At 50.9% G+C, this 21,716-nt stretch overlaps 1 protein-coding gene across 1 annotated transcript; it reads left to right on the top strand.

The window, feature by feature from the left end:
* The first annotated feature begins 496 nt into the window (after positions 1–496).
* Positions 497–21,400, top strand: SMO (smoothened, frizzled class receptor). Its single transcript, XM_060020867.1, has 12 exons — positions 497–1,347; positions 12,611–12,816; positions 13,528–13,737; positions 13,982–14,154; positions 14,497–14,716; positions 14,812–14,935; positions 16,226–16,318; positions 17,408–17,516; positions 18,323–18,508; positions 18,946–19,094; positions 19,570–19,704; positions 19,916–21,400. Exons 1-12 carry the CDS (start codon positions 1,017–1,019, stop codon positions 20,326–20,328), a joined length of 2,349 nt encoding a protein of 782 aa, XP_059876850.1. The 5' UTR covers positions 497–1,016; the 3' UTR covers positions 20,329–21,400.
* The last annotated feature ends 316 nt before the right edge of the window (positions 21,401–21,716 follow it).

Genomic DNA, 21,716 nt, shown 5'->3' on the forward strand with positions numbered 1-21,716 from the left:
GAGGTGACAGCAGTGGGGGGCAGCTGCCCTGAGTGACTCTGAGGTAGACTCTCACACAGGTCCTGAGCTGCAAGGACTCGGACGAGTGGGAAACCCAAACCCCGGTCTTCTCCATGGGGCCCTAGGACAAGATGAAAGATCTAACGCAAAGCAGAAAAGCCTGGCGGGTTGGGGAGCAGGGCGGGAAGTAACAGAGGCTTCAGGCACCCCCTGTCTCTCCCACCGTAAACCGGAGGAGTCCTCTCCCTGCAGGCGGCCGGGCTGAACGATCCTCAGGCCAATCAAGGTGCCTGCTGAGTCTTGTGGCAACTACTGGCCACAATTTCCACCCATCTCTTGACCCGAGGCAGTGGCGGGGTCACCAGAGCCCCTGGTCCGGGCCTCTCCGGGCGCCCGGGACGCTGAAGCTCGAGCTCCTCCTCTTCCCTCCCTCGGCCAGTCCCTCCCCCAGCCGTAGAAGAAGGGGGGGCCGGGCTTGGCCCGGCGAGGCCCGTGCATTCCAGAGAGCCGAGCGAGCTAGAGCAACAAAGGAGCCGGGTAGTTGGCGGGGAGAGTCCCGGGGCTGCGGCACAGTGCAGCCAAGTGGGCGTCTGGGCCGTAGGCTGGCGCGAGGGTGGAGCCGGGAACCTAGTCCAGCACTCCCGGCCCGCGCCTGGCCTCCATCGCGGGGCCGGGAGGTGGTTTTAATGGTGGGAGAAGGAATGGGGCTAGAGATTGGGGGCCCAGGGGGCTCCCGCAGCTGAAGATAACTAGGATTGCCAGGGGAAGGGGTAGAGAGTTGTGCATCCCGGCCCGAGCCTCCACCGCCCAACATGGGCCCCGGGTTCCAAAGTTTGCGAAGTTGGGCGCCTAGGGCCCGCGGCGCGCAGAGCGTCCGGGGGGGCCCGGCACCGGACTCGCGGGGCGCACTGGTCGCCTGAGCTGCCCCCGAGGCCCCAAGGGTTGCGCGTGTGGCCTGGGGGCTCCGGAGAGCGGGCGGGGGCTCCAGGGCTTCTGCTGAGTTGGCGGGTTTGGCCATGGCCGCTGACCGCCTCGCACGGGGGCCGGCGCTCCTGCTCCTGGGGCTGTTGCTGCTGCTGCTGCTGGGGGGCCCGGGCCGGGGGGCGGCCTTGAGCGGGAACGCGACCCGGCCTGGGCCGCGGAGCGCGGGCGGGAGCGCGAGAAGGAGCGCGGCCGTGACCGGCCCTCCGCCGCTGCTGAGCCACTGCGGCCGGGCCGCCCCCTGCGAGCCACTGCGCTACAACGTGTGTCTGGGCTCGGCGCTGCCCTACGGGGCCACCTCCACTCTGCTGGCCGGGGACTCGGACTCCCAGGAGGAAGCGCACGGCAAGCTGGTGCTCTGGTCGGGTAAGCGCGCGGGAGCCGGAGCGGGGGCTGTGGTGATGGGATGCGGGGATTCTCGGAAAGAATAGGCTCAAGACTGAGCTTTTGAGAGGGCGGGAGCAGCGCCCGGGAGAGTTGCAAGAACGGATTCTGAAACTTTGGGGGCAGGCTGTATGCAGGATGGGACCGTCGGTGATGAGGCGGGAGGGCGAGGAAGTTGAGGAAGCGGATCACAAAGGCCTGAGCAGGGTGGGTTTGCAAAGGAAAAGGGGGAATGAGGGGCCCAAGAGCGAGGGGGATGGTGGCTCTAAGCCACAGTAAAGGACTTTTTTTTTTTTTTTTAAGAAAAGGAGATGCTCCACGTAGGTGCCACTATGGAAGCGGGGTCCTCGGGAATTCAAGGAGGTGTTTAGACCTTGGAGAAGAAACTGGGAAATCGAATTGGCAGGAAAAAGGGAAGATGGGGGTAGAAGATTTAGGCATTGAGGGAGAGGGTGGGGGAAAGAACTGAGTGAAATTTGTGAAGGGTAAGAAACCCCTGGTGATAAGTAATTAAAAGGTAACCAGAAAGTTCCAGAAATCTTGTTTTGGGAGACAGAAGTCCAGTGATCGTGTCTTGCTTTGACAGGAGATTTCAGTTTCCTCATCTGAAAAATGGGGACTCGGTTCCTTGTCTGAGGTTGTGAAGGAATGAGACTATTCTAATGATCATTTGTGGGTTCCTTGGAAGTTTGGACCCTCAGGCTGGTCTGGGCTGAGGAAGGACACTTAAGTGTGGGATGTCTAGAGCCCCCTGGATACTTTCATGGTGGTCTGAGGTCCCAGAACCCTCACCTCATGGTGAGATTATGACCCAGCCTGAAAAAATGCAGACTGAACCCAAGCAGGTCCTTCTTTAGCAGTGTGGAGTGGATTAGCTCCCCACCTGTCACTCTTCTGGGCTGGGAACCTAAAGAGAAGGGGAGGGAACTGGCCTTGCCACCCCTTGCTTGTAGCTAGGGTGACTCCAAAATTGTCCTTGAAGAAACAGGAAATAAAATCAAAAGGCAGGAGCAGACCTGGCAACCCTCAGTCTTTTGATAGGCCTTGGATGCCCCACATCTCAGTTCTGCCCCAGGGATGGGTAAGGATCCTGATAGGGGAGTGTTTGTAGGCTGCCTGTCATTGTCAGGTTGGCCACTAGAGTTCTCAGAGTCTTTGCCGGATGTTGGACAAAGTCATGTCATTCCTGGCTTGGTACAGATGCCAGAGGAAGAACCTGGAGGATGGTACCCATGGTGGAGCCACATCCTTTGTGGGTATCAGGTTCTAAAGTCAACATGTAGGCAGAAACCATGTGTAATCAACAGTAGCTTTGAAAAATCCATAAATGGCCACAACATAAGGTCTATGTGATTTTGCATACATACTCTTTTATGGTAATATGTTTGTATGAATGTGCAACATATAGTAATGTACAATATATAAGAAGGGGCATACATAGAAAATATAATTTTACTTTTTAAAATTACATAAATGCAAAAGAGCAGAAGAGGGAAAGGATTTTTAAAAATACACAAAAGAAAGGTATAAACAAGGTTTCTTTGAGTTTAGGAGCCAGCTGTATGGAAAATCTAAATGTCTCAGCACTAGGACTTCCCTGGTGGCGCAGTGGTTAAGAAATCCGCCTGCCAATGCACGGGACACAGGTTCGAGCCCTGGTCTGGGAAGATCCCACATGCCGCAGAGCAGCTAAGCCTGTGAGCCACAACTACTGAGCCTGTGCTCTAGAGCCCGTGAACCACAACTGCTGAGCCTACGTGCCACCACTACTGAAGCCCGCACACCTAGAGCCCGTACTCCGCCACAAGAGAAGACACCTCAAATGAGAAGCCTGCGCACTGCAGCGAAGAGTAGCCCCTGCTCGCTGCAACTAGAGAAACCCTGCGTGCAGCAACGAAGACCCAATGCAACCAATAAATAAATATTCCTGTTAAAAAAAAAAAAAAGTCTCGGCACTAGAATCTCACCCAGTTCTGAGTTGTTCACACTATGAGAGAATGTGTGTTCATTCTGTCTCTCTCTTTTTATTTATTTATTTTGCAGGGGCCCATGGTCGAATTCTCCTAAATTAAGTGCATGTGTGATGCTGCCCTTCTGTAGTTTCCATCAAATCAGGCAGAAAGGGTATGAACCTCTCTCCAGCCCATACTCCTGAGAGCAGCTGCTGAGCAGGCATAAGTGGTTTTGGCAGGAAAGTTGAGGAGTCAGAACCATCCGCTGGCTGTGTGGGTTCGAACCTCACTAGCTGTGGCTCTGGTGGGGCAGGGTCCTGCAGGGGTGCCGGCCCTGAACCCTGGTCCTTAGTTCATTCTGAGCTCTTCTCTGCTGCCACCCTTCATCCCTCAGCTCAGTCCCATTCCCATATATGTTCTGGGTGTTCTTTTTCTGCGTCTGGTCTTTCTGCTGGATGTTTTATATGAAGTAGGGCCAGAAGCAGGAGTTGGTGCCAGCTGGGTCAGTGGGTGGGTAGTGAACTGGAGCCGAGTGTGAGAATCACAGACAAGCCTTCTGCTGGGGGGTTCTGGCTAGTGATTTTTCCTGGCCTGAGCTGGTGGTCTTGATTTGGCTTTGGACGTGGTCAGTGTCATCTGGCCCTTGGAGGTGTTTTTGTGGGTGAAGATGATTTAGGTTGTCTTCATCTGTAAACTTTTGAAAGTAGAGACTTCTTTACTTTTTTAAAAGTCTCAGAGTTCTGAGTACACAGCTGTCCACGTTCAGTTAGGTGTCGGGTGCTTGCTATATGTCATTCTGGATCAGGTTCTGGGGCAGATAAAGGCAAAGAATACCGAAAAAAAAAATAGACAAAGAATTCAGACAGGATCCGAAGACAGATAATTAAACAGGCTTTAGCAACACCTCTGAGAGGTATTGTGACCAGGTGGGATGCTGAATGAACACAAAGGACTCTGGGGCGCAAGGGAAGACCCCCAGAGGAACTGACATTTAACCCACAACCTGAGAAATAAGTAGGAATTACTGGGGCCAAGGAAGATTTGGGTGGGAAGGATAGGAGGAGGGGATAGCATGCACAAAGGTGTAGAGGTGAGAGGGCTTGGTACTTTTAAGGAAGTATAAAAATTTCAGCAGAGCTGGATCAAAGCATTTGAGGGATAGGATTATAAGAGATAAGACCTAGAGAATTAGAAAATAAAGGGATTCATACCCCATATTTGGAAATTTGGTTGTTTTCCAGAAGATAGTATGGAGCCACTGAAGGCTTTTAAGCAAGAGAGAGATGTAATCATGTTTGCATTTTAGACCGATCTCCTTGACTACTGTGTGAAGAAGCCACAGGAGAAGGGAAATCCTGGAGCCTGTTTGCTTGTTTAGCAGATGGTTGAAGTAGTCCAGCTGAGAGATGATGGCGGTCAGGACTGGAGTAACAGCTTGGAGGAAGTGGTCAGATCCCGGAGCTTCAGAGGTAGAACCGATGGGACTTGCTGATGAGAGAGCTGGAGGACCCAGGTTTTAGGCTTGGATGGAAGGTGGTATCATTCCCTTTCGCTAAGCTGGAGAATGCTAGAGAAGGAGGAGGTTTAGGAAGAAAGTATGGGCCATGTGAATTAGAGGCCTTCATTGGAAGGTCTATGTGGAGGTTCCCAGCAGATCTGGAATAAGAGTTGCTGAAGAGAGGTACCCACTATGAGCTTCCTCAGCCTAGATTGCTGAGCCTTTGGAAGGATGCCATCAAGTGAGGAAGTCTGCAGCTGAGGTTGGGCCAATTTCTAGGTTTATATAGAACTCAGGTCTGTCTCTCCTATATCTTTCCACTCTCTCGACTTGGGCTTCTTCGGGCACTCAGCATCTTTCCCCAGGATAGCTTGAAATGTCTCCTCTCAGGCATTCCAAGCTGCCCAGACAAACATACTATCCAGGCCATGGTCCACCTTCAGCCAAATCTGGTTGGTTTGGTAAATGGGGCAAGAAAGCAGAGAGACCTGCGGCTGGCAAGAGAAACAGGTCCCTGAGAGCCAGCACGTAGCCTCTTTGACGAATGCTGTGCTGTGTGTGCGCACAGGGGTGTGCGGCCCTGTCATCCAGCCGGGGGCAGCCAGTGGGAAAGAGCTGGAGAAGCTGGGAGGAGTTTCTCATTTGCCTCCCAGACACTTAGATGAGAGACTGAGAGGAGGTCTGTTGTTGGTGATGGTAGGTTGTTTGCAGGGGCAGATCAGGAAGAATTTCCTTAGAGCTGTTCTCAAACCTGGCTGATGATCAGAATCATTCTAAAAGTATACATTTTTAGAAAGTATAAAAATACAGAGAAATACCCATGGGCCCAAGTTTTCATTTTTGCATCAGATTGTTAAGTTTTTAATTGTGAAATGTAGCATGTATACAGAAGGCGAATAAGACACAGAGGTACTAAATAACAAATAATTATAAAGTGACACCTGAGTCAAGTGATGGTGGGGCCCCCCCAGGAGCTCCCTCTTTGTTTTTTCCAATCACATCCCCCTCCCTCCTCTTCTAGAAGTAACCAATGCCCTGATGTTTTTGATAATTGTTTCCTCTTTCCTCCATAGTTTTACCATCTAGTTTTGGAATCCCTAAACAGTGTATTTCAGTTTTGCATGTTTTTGAACTTCATACAAGTGGAATCATGCTGTGTGTATTCTTTTATGTCATTTCTTTTGCTCTACATTATTTTGTAAAATTCATCCATGTTGTTGCAGCTTATTTTTCATTGCTGAATAGTATTCCATTGTAGAATACATCACAATTTATTTATCTATTTTGCTGTTCTTAAACATTTTTTAAAAATATTTGTTCATTTATTTAGGCTGCGCCAGGTCTTAGTTGCGTCACGCAGGATCTCTTAATTACGGCACACGGGATCTCTTAATTGTGGCATGCATGTGGGATCTAGTTCCCTGACCAGGGCTCGAACCCAGGCCCCCTGCATTGGGAGTGTGGATTCTTACCCACTGGACCATCAGGGAAGCCCTACCACTTGTAGTTAACAATGTCCTGGAGGTGTCTGCTGAGCCCGTGCACCTAGAACCCATGCTCCACAACAAGAGAAGCCACCGCAGTGAGAAGCCTATGTACCACAATGAAGAGTAGCCCCTGCTCGCCGCAACTAGAGAAACCCCGCGTGCAGCAACGAAGACCCAACGCAGCCAAAAATAAAATAATATGGCCATTTAAAAAAAAAAAAGAAGTGGTAATAGTAGCAGCACTGGGACCTCCTTGGAGGTCCAGTGGTTAAGACTTCACCTTCCAGTGCAGGGGATGCGAGTTTGATCCCTGGTTGGAGAGCTAAGATCCCACATGCCTCGTGGCCAAAAAACCAAAAACATAAAACAGAAGCAATATTGTAACAAATTCAATAAAGACTTAAAAAAAAGGTCCACATAAAAAAATATATTTTTAAAAATAGTAGCATCTTTCATCCTTGACATTTTCTTCATTCTAAAGAGAAAGCTTTTCTACCTTTCACCATTAAATATGATGTTTGGTGTAGGTCTCGTAGTTATAAATATTTTTATCAGATTAAGGAAATTCTCTTCTATTCCTAATTTGCCAATTATTATTTTTATCATGGATGGACACTGAATTTTATCAACTACTTTTTCTGTATCTATTGAGATGATCATATGATTTTTTTCTTCATTAATCTGTTAACATGGTAAATTGCATTGATGAAATGTTCTCTTTTTTAAAAATTTATTTATTTATTTTTGGCTGTGTTGGGTCTTTGTTACTACGCGCGGGCTCTCTCTCGTTGCAGTGAGCGGAGGCTACTCTTCATTGGGGTGTGTGAGGCTTCTCATTGTGGTGGCTTCACTTGTGGAGCACGGGCTCTAGGCGCATGGGCTTCAGTAGTTGTGGCACGTGGGTTCAGTAGTTGCGGCGCACGGGCCTAGTTGCTCCGTGGCATGTGGGATCTTCCTGGAACAGGGCTCGAACCCATGTCCCCTGCATTAGCAGGTGGATTCTTAACCACTGCGCCACCAGGGAGGTCCTGATGAAATTTTCTAATGCTAAACCATTCTTGGAACAACAGTTTTCAACTTGACTGATCATCTGAATCACACATAAAAAAATTCGTTTTTAAAGTTTAAATTGTGGGGCTTCCCTGGTGGCGCCGTGGTTGAGAGTCCGCTTGCCGATGCAGGAGACACGGGTTCGTGCCCCGGTCCGGGAACATCCCACATGCCACAGAGCGGCTGTGCCCTTGAGCCATGGCCGCTGAGCCTGCGCGTCCGGAGCCTGTGCTCCGCAACGGGAGAGGCCACAGCAGTGAGAGGCCCGCGTACCGCAAAAAAAAAAAAAAAAAAAATTGTGGCAAATGTTATTTTTAAAGTGTATAAATGTAGAAAAATGCAGAGACTAATATAACACCTGTGTCTGTATTTTTTCTTTTTGTTTCATATTTTATTAAAGAAATAAAACAAGGGAAATCCCTGGCGGTCCAGTGGTTAAGACTTGCAGCCAAAAAAAAAAAAAAAAGACAGAAATAGAAAAAGAAAGAAAACGAAACAGATAAAGCTGATGTCCCCTTTCTTCTTGTTTCCAGTTTCATTCCCTTTTCTTCACTGCGGAGCTTCCTGCATCCCAGTAACTTGCATATTTATTTTTTAAGTTTAATTACTTTAATAAAATAGGTAGTATACGAACATAGTACAAAATTCTAAAGTAGCAAAAGTTAAATCCTTCCACTTCTGTTTCCAGCTACCCATTTCCCTTCCCACAGGCAACCACCAACACTGGTTTGTGTGTATTCTTTTTTTTTTTTTTTTTTTTTTTGTGGTACGCGGACCTCTCACTGTTGTGGCCTCTCCCGTTGCGGAGCACAGGCTCCAGACGCGCAGGCTCAGCGGCCATGGCTCACGGGCCCAGCTGCTCCGCAGCATGTGGGATGTTCCCGGACCGGGGCACGAACCCGTATCCCCTGAATCGGCAGGCGGACTCTCAACCACTGCGCCACCAGGGAAGCCCTTGTGTGTATTCTTTTATTGATATCTAACATATGGACAAATGTAGATGTGTCCTTATTCTTTTTTCCTCCCATAACCAGTACAGCTCTCCAGGCTGTTCTCCACTCAGCTGCACCCATTAAACAAGACATATTGGAGATTGTTCCATTTCATTGCAAATAATTCAACCCTGGATAGTGTGCTATTTAATATTGATGTGTGATATTTTATTTAGTGGGTCTACTATTGATGGATAAATATTAAGGACGTTTCTACTCTTGTTATTATAAACAGTACTGCAATGAATAATCTTATATACGATTTTTGTGAACGTGTGAAGTGGAATTGCTAGTATAACATTTTACAGCTAATGTCAAATAGTCTCCACAAATGTTAACTAATTTCTAGTCCTACTAAAAATATACAAAAGTGCCAGTTTCCCCCCGACTCTTGCCAGTACAGCATTTTCAAATGTTTTGATGTTTATCCTTCTAAAGGTTAAAAAGTTATATGTCATCGTAGTTTTATTTCACATTTAATGAGTGAGACTGAACATCTCTTTATGTTTTTAAAGGCCATTTGTATCTTCTGTTGTTTGTCATTTGCCCATTTTTCTATAGGATTATGAATTTCTTATTGATTTGGAAGAGCTTTATGCATGCAAGGAAAGTAATTCTTTACCTGTGATACGTATTGGAAATATATTTTCTCAGTGTGTTGCTTTTCTTATGATCTTGTTCGTTTTTTACCCTACTGAATTTTTCTATTTTTCTGAAGTCTTTTCTTTAAATCTTTTATTTCAAAACTTCTGAGTTTTGTGTCATACTTCAAAATGCATTCTCCACTCAAAGATTTAAAACAACATTTTCCACTTTTTCTTCTAGTACTCTGATTTCTTAAAATAATGTAGTTATTTTTGATTCATCTGGAATGTATTTTTATGTAAGAAATGGGGTAAGGGGCTTCCCTGGTGGCGCAATGGTTGAGAGTCCGCCTGCCGATGCAGGGGACACGGGTTCATGCCCCGATCTGGGGGGGTCCCACATGCCGCGGAGCAGCTGTGCCCGTGAGCCGTGGCTGCTGAGCCTGCGCGTCCGGAGCCTGTGCTCTGCGGCGGGAGAGGCCACATTGGTGAGAGGCCGGCGTACCGCAAAAAAAAAAAAAAAAAAAAAGAAATGGGGTAAGGATTCAACTTATTTTTTCCCTCGATGCCTCCTCAGTTGTCTTTTAATATTTATTGAATAATCTATTTTTTCCTTGGGTGATTTATTTTTAAACTACAAAACAATATTTAAAATGAGATAAAAAGAAAAACAAATTACACGTTCAAAAAGCAGATAATTATCACAAATTCCAGAAAAATAACACAATGTTGTTTGTGTGTGAGTGTGTATGTGTGTTCTGGTTATTTATTGCTATATTACAGACCACTTCAAATCTTGGTGGCTTAAAACAAGAACATTCCTTTTGCCCATGAATCTGCAGTCTGGACAGCACTCAGCAGGGATGGCTTGGCTTTCACTGGGGTAACTGGAAAAGCTGGGAACTTGAAAAACCCAGCATTTCTTTCTCTTTCTTCTTTTGGTCCCAGGGCCTCTCTATGTGGTCTCTCCACCAGGCCTCTCCAGCAGGACAGCCTCGGGATAGTTGGTCTTATTTCATGGCAACTGGGATCCAAGAACAAGTGTTCCAAGAGAGACCCAGGCAAAAGCCAAATGGCTTCTTATTATTATCCAGGCTTGAAAGTCTGAGAACGTCACTTCCACCACATTTTATTGGTCGAGCAAGTCACTAAGGCCAGCCCATATTCCACAATATTTTTTAAAAAAATTTATTTTTTAATTAATTTATTTTATTTTATTTTTGGCCGTGTTGGATCTTAGTTGCAGCACGCGGGATCTTCATTGCGGCGCGCAGGCTTCTCTTTAGTTTTGGCTCACGGGCTCCAGAGCACGTGGGCTCTGTAGTTTGCAGCACGCGGGATCTGTAGTTGAGGCGCTCGGGCTTAGTTGCCCCGCAGCATGTGGGATCTTAGTTCCCCGACCAGGGATCAAACCTGTGTCCTCTGCATTGGAAGGCGGATTCTTTTTTTAAAAAAATAAATTTATTTATTTATTTGTTTATTTATTTTTGGCTGTGCTGGGTCTTCACTGCTGCACGTGGACTTTCTCTAGTTGCAGCGAGCGGGGGCTACTCTTTGTTGCGGTGCGTGGGATTCTCATTGCAGTGGCTTCTCTTGTTGTGGAGGACGGGCTCTAGGCATGTGGGCTTCAGCAGTTGTGGTACGTGGGCTCAGTAGTTGTGGCTCACAGGCTCTAGAGCGCAGGCTGAGTAGTTGTGGCGCACAGGCTTAGTGGCCTCATGGCATGTGGGATCTTCCAGGACCAGGGGTGGAACCCGTGTCCCCTGCATTGGCAGGCAGATTCTTAACCACTGGACCATCAGGGAAGTCCCAGAAGGCGGACTCTTAACCACTGGACCGTCAGGGAAGTCCTCACAATATTTTTATTAAGCATCTGCCTGTTGTTCCTCTAAAATACCTATTACTCGAGGGAGCCCGTCCGCATTTAAAATATATTGCTTAAACATCCAGTAAAATTCACTTTTTCTTTCTTGTCACAGTTCTATGAGTTTAGACAAATGCATAGAATTCTGGATGCAGCCACTACATACAAGATAGAGAACAGTCCCATCACCCCCAAAGGTTCCCTCGTGTTGCCCCTTAGTAGGCAGAGCCCTCTCCTACCCTAGCCCCTGGCAACCACTGCTGTGTCCTCCACCCACACCGTGTCAGCCAAAATCTTTGAGACTGAGTTCTCCATCTAGAGTGATAAAGGTCCCCCAGGTGATTCGGATTTGAGTCAGGTCTCAGAACCGTTGCCCAAGGGCATTGCTTCTTAAGTGACAGGAACTTGCTCTGCACCCTTGGAATAGGTTTTGTCTAGTGAGAGCTGTGAACGGTCAGAGGCCTCAGATTACTAATAGTAACAGCTAATGTCTCCTGAGTGCTTAGTACGTGACAGGTCTGGGCTAAGCACATTTGATGCATTATCTCACTCTACACCACAGTTCCACAAGGTAAGTCTATTCAATATTATCTCCATTTCACAGATGAGGAAACTGAGGCTAGAGATAGAGTAATTTGTCTAAGATCACACAGCCAGGAAATGATAGAGCCACGAATTGGACCCAGGCAGGCTAATTGCAGTGTCCATGCTCCTTATCCCTCTGCTATATTACCTTCCTCCCAAAAGAGCAGTTACCTGCTCACACCACCCCCAGCCTGGGCAGTTACCCACGTTGGCTCTCACATCCTCAGAAGCTTCTCCTAATACAACTTCTTGTTTGGGAAATAGGTGTTCCTGAAGCAGGGGTGATTCAGGAGGGGCGAAGGGGGTAGAATGCTGAGTGAGCCCAGCCACAGGGAGAGCAGGGTAGAGGCCTGGACTGGGGTAGGGGTGCTGGGAGACCTCCACCTGTTTCTTTCTGGCTGACAACATCTTTCCTCCCCGTGCACTGGACACAGCCTCCTCTGTTTCTCTCCATCTGATTTCCTGTTTCCTCCTCTGGCTTCGGAGTACCTGGCTCCCCTGACTACCTCTTCTTAAGCTCCAACCTGTTCTCTGTCTCACCTCAGCTTGGTAAGAGGAACAAGGGTCCTGGGGTCTGGGCAAGGGGAAGCACTTCCTGGTCCTGGTCCACGGGCCCTGTGAGGGTGGGTCCCACAACACTCCTTCCCTGTGGAATGTAGAAGGTTTTAACAATGTCCCTGAAAAAGTAAAAGGTAAATTGACCTGGGATTCTCAGCCAGAGGTGCTAACACTCCGTTAGCGGGGCATTTGGAAATGGGGGCTGTTTCTTAAGAACTTTAATTGAATTGTAATATACACAGAGAAAAGTGCACAGTTTGATTTTCACAAAGTAAATCACCCATGAAACCAGAACCAGATCAAGAAATAGAACATCACCAGTGTCCCAGATGTCCCTCTTCAGGCCTCTTCCAATCCCCACCCTGGAGTGGGAGGGGTGAGGAGCATTTTCTGGCTGTCACCAGGACTTAGGGGTTCTCTTGGCATTTAGTGGGCAGGGTCTAGGGATGCCAGATGTCCTGCGGTACCTGGGACACTCCTGCAGCGCAAAGCACGGTCAAGCCTAAATGCCCTGCTGAGAAACGCCGTGCCTGGCCGTCCTGAGCAGTCATGGCCTGCAGCGTGGCAAAGAGAGATGCCTTAGACCCGGGGAACAGCGGTGCAGCTATGTCTGTCTGTGGGTCAGAGTGCTGAGGGGTCTTCACTGCAATGTGTCCACGCTGTCGCTACCCCCAGGCCTCCGGAACGCCCCCCGCTGCTGGGCAGTGATCCAGCCCCTGCTGTGTGCTGTGTACATGCCAAAGTGTGAGAACAACCGGGTGGAACTGCCCAGCCGCACCCTCTGCCAGGCCACCCGTGGCCCCTGTGCCATCGTGGAGAGGGAGCGGGGCTGGCCCGACTTTCTGCGCTGCACCCCCGACCACTTCCCCGAGGGCTGCCCGGTAAGTGCTCTGTGGGGCAGGGTCTGGGCTGGGCAGGACCAGGCACGGGACAGGGCCCAGCAGGGGCAGAGGAGCTCAGCGCCTTCTCTTCTGGGAGATCCCAAGTCTACAGCCATGGCGTCAGTGAGCCACAGGCCCAAACTGAAGCTCGCCGAGCTGAACCAGTCTATTAGGGATGATCTATTTATAAAAAGATTTTTGAGCACCCGCTCTGTTAGGTGATGGGGAGTTACAGGAGTCGTGAATGACAAACCTGTGCTCAGGAAGTTTACTGTGTATTTAGGGAGTCAAGGCTTGCACGTGTAAAACAGCTAAGAGACACCAAGACGGGGTGTGATCTAGTTCTGGGTGATGAAGGACAGCACATTAATAATGATGATGATGATGGTAGTAATACTAATTATTATTATTTATTACCTTCCACATACTATTGTAAACATCTTACATTTATTTATTCACTTAACCCTTAGACCACACCATGAAGTATTGCTATCCTATAGATCAGGAAACTGAGCTAGCAGAGAGGTCAAATAATTTGCCCCAGGCTGTGCAGTCACGAGGGGCAAGGCTAGGATTCAAATGCTGGAAGGTTGTCTGCGGAGCCTGTGCTCTTGGCCTCTCTGCCACGCTACCTTCACGCCTCTTATTAAACCAAAGGTCACCTGAGCCTACCGCTCCCCTATGCGCTTTCTCCTCTTCTCTCATTGCCAGAATGAGGTGCAGAACATCAAGTTCAACAGTTCGGGCCAATGTGAGGCTCCCTTGGTTCGGACTGACAACCCCAAGAGCTGGTACGAGGACGTGGAGGGCTGTGGGATCCAGTGCCAGAACCCGCTCTTCACCGAGGCCGAGCACCAGGACATGCACAGCTACATCGCGGCCTTCGGGGCTGTCACGGGCCTCTGCACTCTCTTCACCCTGGTCAGCGGGAGGCAGGCCCGTGGGTGGAGGGTCAGGGGGACGGCAGGGCCAAGGACCCTCAGGCAGCCTATAAAGTACGAAGGGAGCCGATTGTCACTGAGAGAGGCTGGGCTCTGGGAGAGCGGGGCGGAGGACTTGGCAGGGGTCCTCGGGGAAGGGTGGCGATAAGAGGGGTCCGGGGGTTCAGATAAGGGCAGCAGAATAACCCTGACCTCACAGAATGGGCCCCACTTCTCTCTTCTAGGCCACATTTGTGGCTGACTGGCGGAATTCCAATCGTTACCCTGCTGTCATTCTCTTCTACGTCAACGCGTGTTTCTTCGTGGGCAGCATTGGCTGGCTGGCCCAGTTCATGGACGGCGCCCGCCGGGAGATCGTCTGCCGCGCTGATGGCACCATGAGGCTTGGGGAGCCCACGTAGGTGTCTTGCGGACCCAGAGGCGAGGGTGAGGGGAAGAGGCTGATGTGCGTTTTCCACAAAAGGGGCAGGTAGGTCTTGAAACGGAGAGTTCAGCATGGGATTCAGCTTTGCCTTGTTGCACCCAAGGTCTCCAGCATTAGAGCCTGGACTGTTTGCATCTGTTCAAAGGGGCATCTTCTGTATCCTCTTCACTTCTGACCTGAGCCTGGTCTCCAAGCCCTGACTGCTAGGGAAGTCCTCCAGACCTTAGAAGCCAGGGGACTGGGGACAGGGTGGAGAGACTTCGTAGAGGGAGTACAGAACGACGGCCCCAAATGACGCTCCACATGTCTGTGCAGCTCCAACGAGACCCTGTCCTGCGTCATCATCTTCGTCATCGTGTACTATGCCCTGATGGCCGGCGTCGTCTGGTTTGTGGTCCTCACCTATGCCTGGCACACCTCCTTCAAAGCCCTGGGGACCACCTACCAGCCTCTCTCGGGCAAGACCTCCTACTTCCACCTCCTCACCTGGTCGCTCCCCTTTGTCCTCACTGTGGCAATCCTCGCCGTGGCCCAGGTATAGTGACTGGTAGGGGGTGGGGATCTGAGTGGGGCGGACTTGGGTGAGGGAGACAGTGACTGACTCTGTCCCCCCACCCCTTCCTGCTCTAGGTGGATGGGGACTCTGTGAGCGGCATCTGTTTTGTGGGCTATAAGAACTACCGATACCGTGCTGGCTTCGTGCTGGCCCCAATCGGCCTGGTGCTCATTGTGGGAGGTTACTTCCTCATCCGAGGTGAGTGAGGACCGAGTCAGGACTGGTCGGGCAGCGAAATGTGCTGAGCATCTGCTCTGTGTAAGTAGGAGCTGGGAGCTGCCAGCTCCGCTGCCTTCGAGGTGGGACCTCAGCCGCCTCATGCAGGACCTTGGTGCAAAGGGGAAGGTGCCCATGGGCAGGCCGTGGTGCAGGCAGCACCTTTGTGTGGGTCAGAAAAATGCTCCCCTTACTCCAGCTTCGTGCCGGGGCTCATGGCTTGTTGAGTGGAGCTTGGGCTGGATTCCAGCCGCTGGTCAGCCCTGGCCAGATACCCTTGTGTGGTGAACACCCTGAGTAACCACCCTGTCCGCATGGGCCAACTGGGAGCCTTCAGTCATGTGCGTGCGCCCTGAATTTATACACATGCTTGGTCTTTGGAGCTTCATTTCTCCTTTCTGCTCGTAGTGTGAGTGCGCACGCACACACACACACACACACAGAGTTTTCACAACATGCACAGATTCTCTGTTTCCTCACTTCCCTGTCTCAGTCTGCCACCTCCACACGAAGCCTCCGTATCTTAGCTCATTTTCGTTGAGTGTTCTTTGTAAACTTCAGTTTCCTCCCCCAGCGCCATCAGTCTTCTGTTCAGCCCACCCCGTCTCCCTCTCTTTGGCAGTGGCTGAGGCTCTGATTTATATTTTGTATCTGTGTGATCCTGTGTGGCTAGTGTGAGCCACTAGCCACGTGTGTTGAAACTAATGCAGACTGAGATGTGTCCTAAGTATGAAATACACACTGCACTTCAAAGACTCAGCACATACAGGAGTAAACTCTCTCATGAACAATTTGTTATATGGATTACATGTTGAAATGATAATGTCATAAACAATGATTTATTGTTTATGAAATATATTGCGGTTAGCTTCATCTGTGTCCCTTTACTTTTTGAAGGTGGCTTCTAGGAAATTTGAGATTGTCAATGTGGCTCACATTATATTTCTCTTGGACAGCACTGTCCTGGAGTCTCTTCTTAGGCCTTTTCCATCATAATAGCTTTGACCTGCTGCCTTACTTGGGGAGGCCGGACCAGGACTGAGGCATCTTTCGTCTCCACTGACCGTCTGTGCCCTGCCCAAGGCTTTCCAGCCCATGGCGCATCTGCCACCAGCTGTGCTCCAGTGTCTCCAGTTCCCCAAGCTTTAAATCAGCCCAGAAGTCATCAGACGTGGGACTCTAGGACCATGGGGCCCTCCCCTGCCATGCACCTATTCCTCCCAGGAGAGTGGCCTGGCCTCCACTAACGTCTGCCATCTCCCTTCTGTTCAGGAGTCATGACCCTGTTCTCCATCAAGAGCAACCACCCTGGGCTGCTGAGCGAGAAGGCAGCCAGCAAGATCAACGAGACCATGCTGCGCCTGGGTGAGTGCCATCCCAACACTACACCCTCTGGGGAAGAGTCTCGGAGGCTGAAGTACATTGTGGGGCAAGTTAGCAGCCAGGGAGGCAAGATAAGGCCGTGTGTGTGTGTGTGTGTGTGTGTGTGTGTGTTGGTGCTGATGGTAGTGGTGGTAGCAGCTGAAAAGAGAAGGTAGCAAAAAAAATAAATAAATAAGGAGAAGGTAGCTTCTTTCTCAGTTGGAAGAATTCAAGTTCATGTCTAGACTGCTTCCTCATGTCTACTTCCCTCCTGCTGGGACCCACCCAGAGTGGCCTTAAGCACCTCCAAAATCTTGTCTTATTTTGGAGAAAACAGTTCTTTTTAAAATTTTTTTATTGGAGTATACTTGAATTACAATGTTGTATTAATTTCTGGTGTACAGCAAAGTGATTCAGATATAGATATAGGTATATTCTTTTCCATTATGGTTTATCACAGGATTTTTTTTTTAAGTTTTCATGTAATCTTTTTTTTTTAATTTCTTATTTATTTAATTAATTTTTTTATTTTTGGCTGCGTTGGGTCTTTGTTGCGGTGCGCGGGCTTCTCATCGCGGTGGCTTCTCTTATTGCGGAGCACGGACTCTAGGCTTCAGTAGTTGCGGCACTTGGGCTAAGTAGTTGTGGCTTGCAGGCTCTAGAGCGCAGGCTCAGTACTTGTGGTGCATGGGCTTAGTTGCTCTGCAGCGTGTGGGATCTTCCCGGACCAGGGATTGAACCCGTGTCCCCTGCATTGGCAGGCGGATTCTCAACCACTGCGCCACTAGGGAAGCCCCTATCACAGGATATTGATTATAGTTCCCTGTGCTATACACTAGGACCACGTTGTTTAATGTATTTTATGTATAGTAGTTTCTATCTGCTAATCCCAAACTCCTAATTTATCCCTCCCCCGCTTTCCCCTTTGGTAACCATAAGTTTGTAGAGAAAACAGCTCTTAAACTGAGCCCAGCACAAATTCACCCCAGACTCAGCTGTCTCTCAGGCCCAAGTGGGCGAACACCCTCTTCCCCACTGCTGCTTCCATACCTGGGATTGGTGACGCCCTGTCCCACCCCTGTCCCTCCGCAGGCATTTTTGGCTTCCTGGCCTTTGGCTTTGTGCTCATCACCTTCAGCTGCCACTTCTACGACTTCTTCAACCAGGCTGAGTGGGAGCGCAGCTTCCGGGACTACGTGCTGTGAGTGGGGGGCTGGAGGCTTGGGGGCAGCAGTGGTGGGAGCTGGAGACCCTCCTCTGCTGTCCAGCAGGGGTCTGCCAGGTCCCTGCCTCAGATGACAAGAGAAACTGCCCATCTTGCTCTGGGCGCTTAAGCTGATAGTTGTTCTGTAATTTGCAAACATGGCAGACAGCCCTCTGGGTCCCTGCCCAGCTCCACCCTTCCCTTTCACCCCCAAGGCTCTCTGGCTGGTATGTTTGTAACTGTTAAGCCATCGTGTGTTTTGGCTTCTCCAGCTGGCTCTTGCATTGGCCACAGAAGTCGCTTGCTATTTCTCATAGACTCTTCACAGAGCTTCTTGCAAATCCCTGCACAGAAGTAGTTACCTCTCTACCGTAGGTTAACAACCCATTAATGTTTTCTGGTTTTGCCTGTGCTTTTTTGTGTTACAATGAGGATGAATCTGAGAAGGTAACACATCTCAGCTGCTTAAAGAAGTGCAGTACCTACCGATACCAAGAATAGCAGTTAAAATGCTCATTAAAATCTGACTGCTTCCAACTCTTCCTTAAAGGCTCCAGCTTCCAGTGTGGGAAGCTTTACACCACACCGATGCCTATGTCCCTCCCCCAGAGATTTGATTTAATTGTCTGGGGTGTGGCCCAGGCATCAGGAGTCATTAAAAGCTCCCAGGTGACTCTAATGATCACCCAGGATTGCACATCAGGGCTGTGGGCTTCCCTCTTTCTAAAGTGTTTGGATTGATTGTCTGGGCACCCACCCAGGAGACTTAGAAGGCCTCAACTGTGTCCTACCCCTCACCACAGGTGCCAGGCCAATGTGACCATCGGGCTGCCCACCAAGAAACCCATCCCCGACTGTGAGATCAAGAATCGCCCTAGCCTCCTGGTGGAGAAGATCAACCTATTTGCCATGTTTGGAACCGGCATTGCCATGAGCACCTGGGTCTGGACCAAGGCCACGCTGCTCATTTGGAGGCGCACCTGGTGCAGGTGGGGTCAGCAGCAGCCTGTCCTGACCCTGCTGCCTTGTTCTCTCAGCCTCGGCATTTGTTAGGCTTTGTCTGGTCTCAGGTGTCCCAGCACAGCCTTGAGCAGGTGCGATTTCTAAGGGCCTGCCCTGAGCAGCCGAAAGCTGCCTTTTCTGCGGCTCACCACTGCCCCCTGGTGACACCTCCTGTCCATGGGAGGATGGGCCAAGGGCTGAGCCAGCTGCCGGTGTCTTCTAAGAGTGGAGTGATTTGAGAACGGAGCGCAGGAGCCCTGCGTTCTAGGCCCCCTTTTTGGCACAGAAGGCCTCTACCCCTCAGGGTCCTTGAGGCCGTCTGGAGGCTCCTTTCCTGGATGGAACTGATCCGCTGGTTTTTTGCAAGATTTGAGGGGAAGCAGCTGCCCCTCCATGCCGCTTCCCCCACCCTTTCTGCCCTCAGGTTGACGGGGCAGAGTGACGATGAGCCCAAACGGATCAAGAAGAGCAAGATGATCGCCAAGGCCTTCTCCAAGCGGCGCGAGCTGCTGCAGAACCCAGGCCAGGAGCTCTCCTTCAGCATGCACACTGTCTCCCACGACGGGCCTGTGGGTGAGCCTCCACCCCATTCCCACTTTCCTTCTAGGCTGGTGTGGCTTCATGGACTGCTTGGAAGGCTGTGAGGAATGGCTCCCTCCTCTCTCTCACACACTGGTTCTCCTCCAGTCCCCACCCTGCCCCCATCCCAGGCCACCCTCCCCTCTCTGTTCCTGCCCCTGGATCTTGCTTGCTGGTGCTTTGGTTCCAAAGGACTCATCTCCCTCACCTTCAACCATCTTCTCCAGCTGTTCTCCTTGGGCTACGGGAAGTCAGGTTCCAGGGACTGGATTTCTGGCCTCTCGTGAGGCCCCTCTCTTCAGACTGGGAATGGGTAGAGATTGCTGTGTTCACTAGGGTGGGCTTTCTGTGCTAAGTCGAGTGGGAGCCATGGGTTGGGGGATGGTGAATGATGCTAAATAAGGGAGGAGCGGTCATTGTGGGGGCCTGGGCAGTCATGGTACCTTATCCTTTCCTTCCATCCCCACAGCGGGTTTGGCCTTTGACCTCAATGAGCCCTCGGCCGATGTGTCCTCTGCCTGGGCCCAGCATGTCACCAAGATGGTGGCCCGGAGAGGAGCCATACTGCCCCAGGATGTGTCTGTCACCCCTGTGGCAACTCCAGGTATGGGGTTCCGGCTTCTGTAGGTGGGGGACGTAGAGGCTGGAGGTTCCTGGGACTGGAGTACCAGGGGCTGCCAGCAGGGGAGGGGGGGAAAAGCCTTGGAGGATCTAAAGTGTGGGTTCCTGAGCTAAAAGAGTAGGGTCCCGAGGAGAGAAGGCATGATGTGGACAGAGTTAGGGTCCCAGGCTCACGTTCTCTCTCCCACTGTCAGTACCCCCGGAGGAAAAAGCCAACCTGTGGCTGGTTGAGGCAGAGATCTCCCCAGAGCTGGAGAAGCGCCTGGGCCGGAGGAAGAAGCGGAGGAAGAGGAAGAAGGAGGTGTGCCCGCTGGTGTCGCCCCCTGAGCTCCACCACCCCGCCCCGGGCCCTGCCCCTGCCTCCAGTGCCGTCCCTCGACTGCCCCAGCTGCCCCGGCAGAAGTGCCTGGTGGCCGCGGGTGCCTGGGGAGCTGGGGAAACCTACCGACAGGGAGCCTGGACCCTGGTCTCCAACCCCTTCTGCCCAGAGCCCAGTGCCGCAGCCCCCATGGCCTGGGCGCAGGGCCGACGGCAGGGGCTGGGGCCCATTCACTCCCGCACCAACCTGATGGAGGCAGAACTCATGGACGCAGACTCGGACTTCTGAGCCTGGAGAGCAGGACCTGGGACAAGAAGGAGGAACAAATACCGTTCGGAGGCTCTTCTTCCTGCCTGAGAGTGCTTCTCCAGGGTCTCCTCTTCCCGAGAACCTGAGGGCCCAGTGCCCTCCCGGGAGAGTTCAGTATGTCTGGCTCACGGCAGCAGGACTGTGGGAAGGAGCCCTGACATCTCCACGGACAGGCCTTACCCGGGGCGGGGCCCTGGAGCTCAGGGTCCTTGTTTCTGCCCCACCTGGCTGGCAGCGTCAGTCTCCAGTGGGGGTCATGGGGTATGCAGAGCTCGTGGTGGGCAGTAAAGGTGCAGGCAGGGGTGATGGTACTCAGAGTGGGCTGTGGTGACCAGCAAGGCAGGCTGCCCTTTTCGGTGCCACTGGGTGCCCTTCCCTGGCACTCTCAGACCAAAAGTGTTGCTTGTGTCGTTAGCCCTTTGTCCATGGGAGGACAGAGCTCCTTTCCCCCTCTTCAGGGTGGTTGCGGGGCTGGGAGTGCTTACTCCCAAAGGGCCTGTAACCTTTCTTTATAAAAGTGTCCAGCTGGCTCCACTCCAGGCCACTAAGCCACCCTGGGTTTTCCTGCACCCTTCTTCCCCTTTCCCATTTCAGTTCAACCAGGCCAACCTCTTCCCGTTTCCTGTTTGTTGATTAGGAGCCAGCATCGCAGCATTGTCTGTCCTGCCCCCAAACCCCACCCCTTTGCTGCTGGGCTCCATCTCCAGGTGAGAGATCGGTTCAGCTATGGAGCCTGGCGTGGCATAGAAGCAGTGAGTGACGGGGAGCCTCTGGGCCTCCAAGAGATGCATGTTATCTTTTCCTGTATCTGTCCAGTGGGGGATGGATCCTCTGACTTGAGGGGCTCCCCTGGGAAGCTGCTGACACTTCAGCCAGGCAGAAAAGCTTCCTTCAACTTCCACAACCAGTGGGTGAAGAAGTTCCCACCTCCCATAACCCCCATCCGAGGCCCCAGTTTCGAGAACCAGACAGCAGGAAGCCTTAGCAGCTGGCTGGGCTCCAGATCAGGGGGTAGGGATAGGGAGACAAAATATAAACAGTAAATAAAAGGTTTTTGTATAAACTCTTGATGTGCTTCTTTCCATAGGCCCCGTCTTGACCTGTTTACCTGGTGCTGATCTAATTTGTCTTCCACTTCCTCTGAAAGCTATTCTGAAAGGCCAAGAGCTTGGTGCTAATGAGGTCACAGCTGACAGATGTCAGGCTGATGTCAGCTTAATGTGCTGGCTGTCCTTCCTGGCCAGTTGGTTCTATATAAGGACAAAAGCTCTGGCCATAGCTGCCTCACTGGGCATTGATCATAAGACGAATGAGCAAAGAACATGCAGCTTGTCCCTGGAGTGATGAATGGAAGCAAGTGTCCCCCT

Source organism: Delphinus delphis, chromosome 9, assembly GCF_949987515.2.
Source record: "Delphinus delphis chromosome 9, mDelDel1.2, whole genome shotgun sequence".
NCBI classification, from domain to species: Eukaryota; Metazoa; Chordata; class Mammalia; order Artiodactyla; family Delphinidae; genus Delphinus; species Delphinus delphis.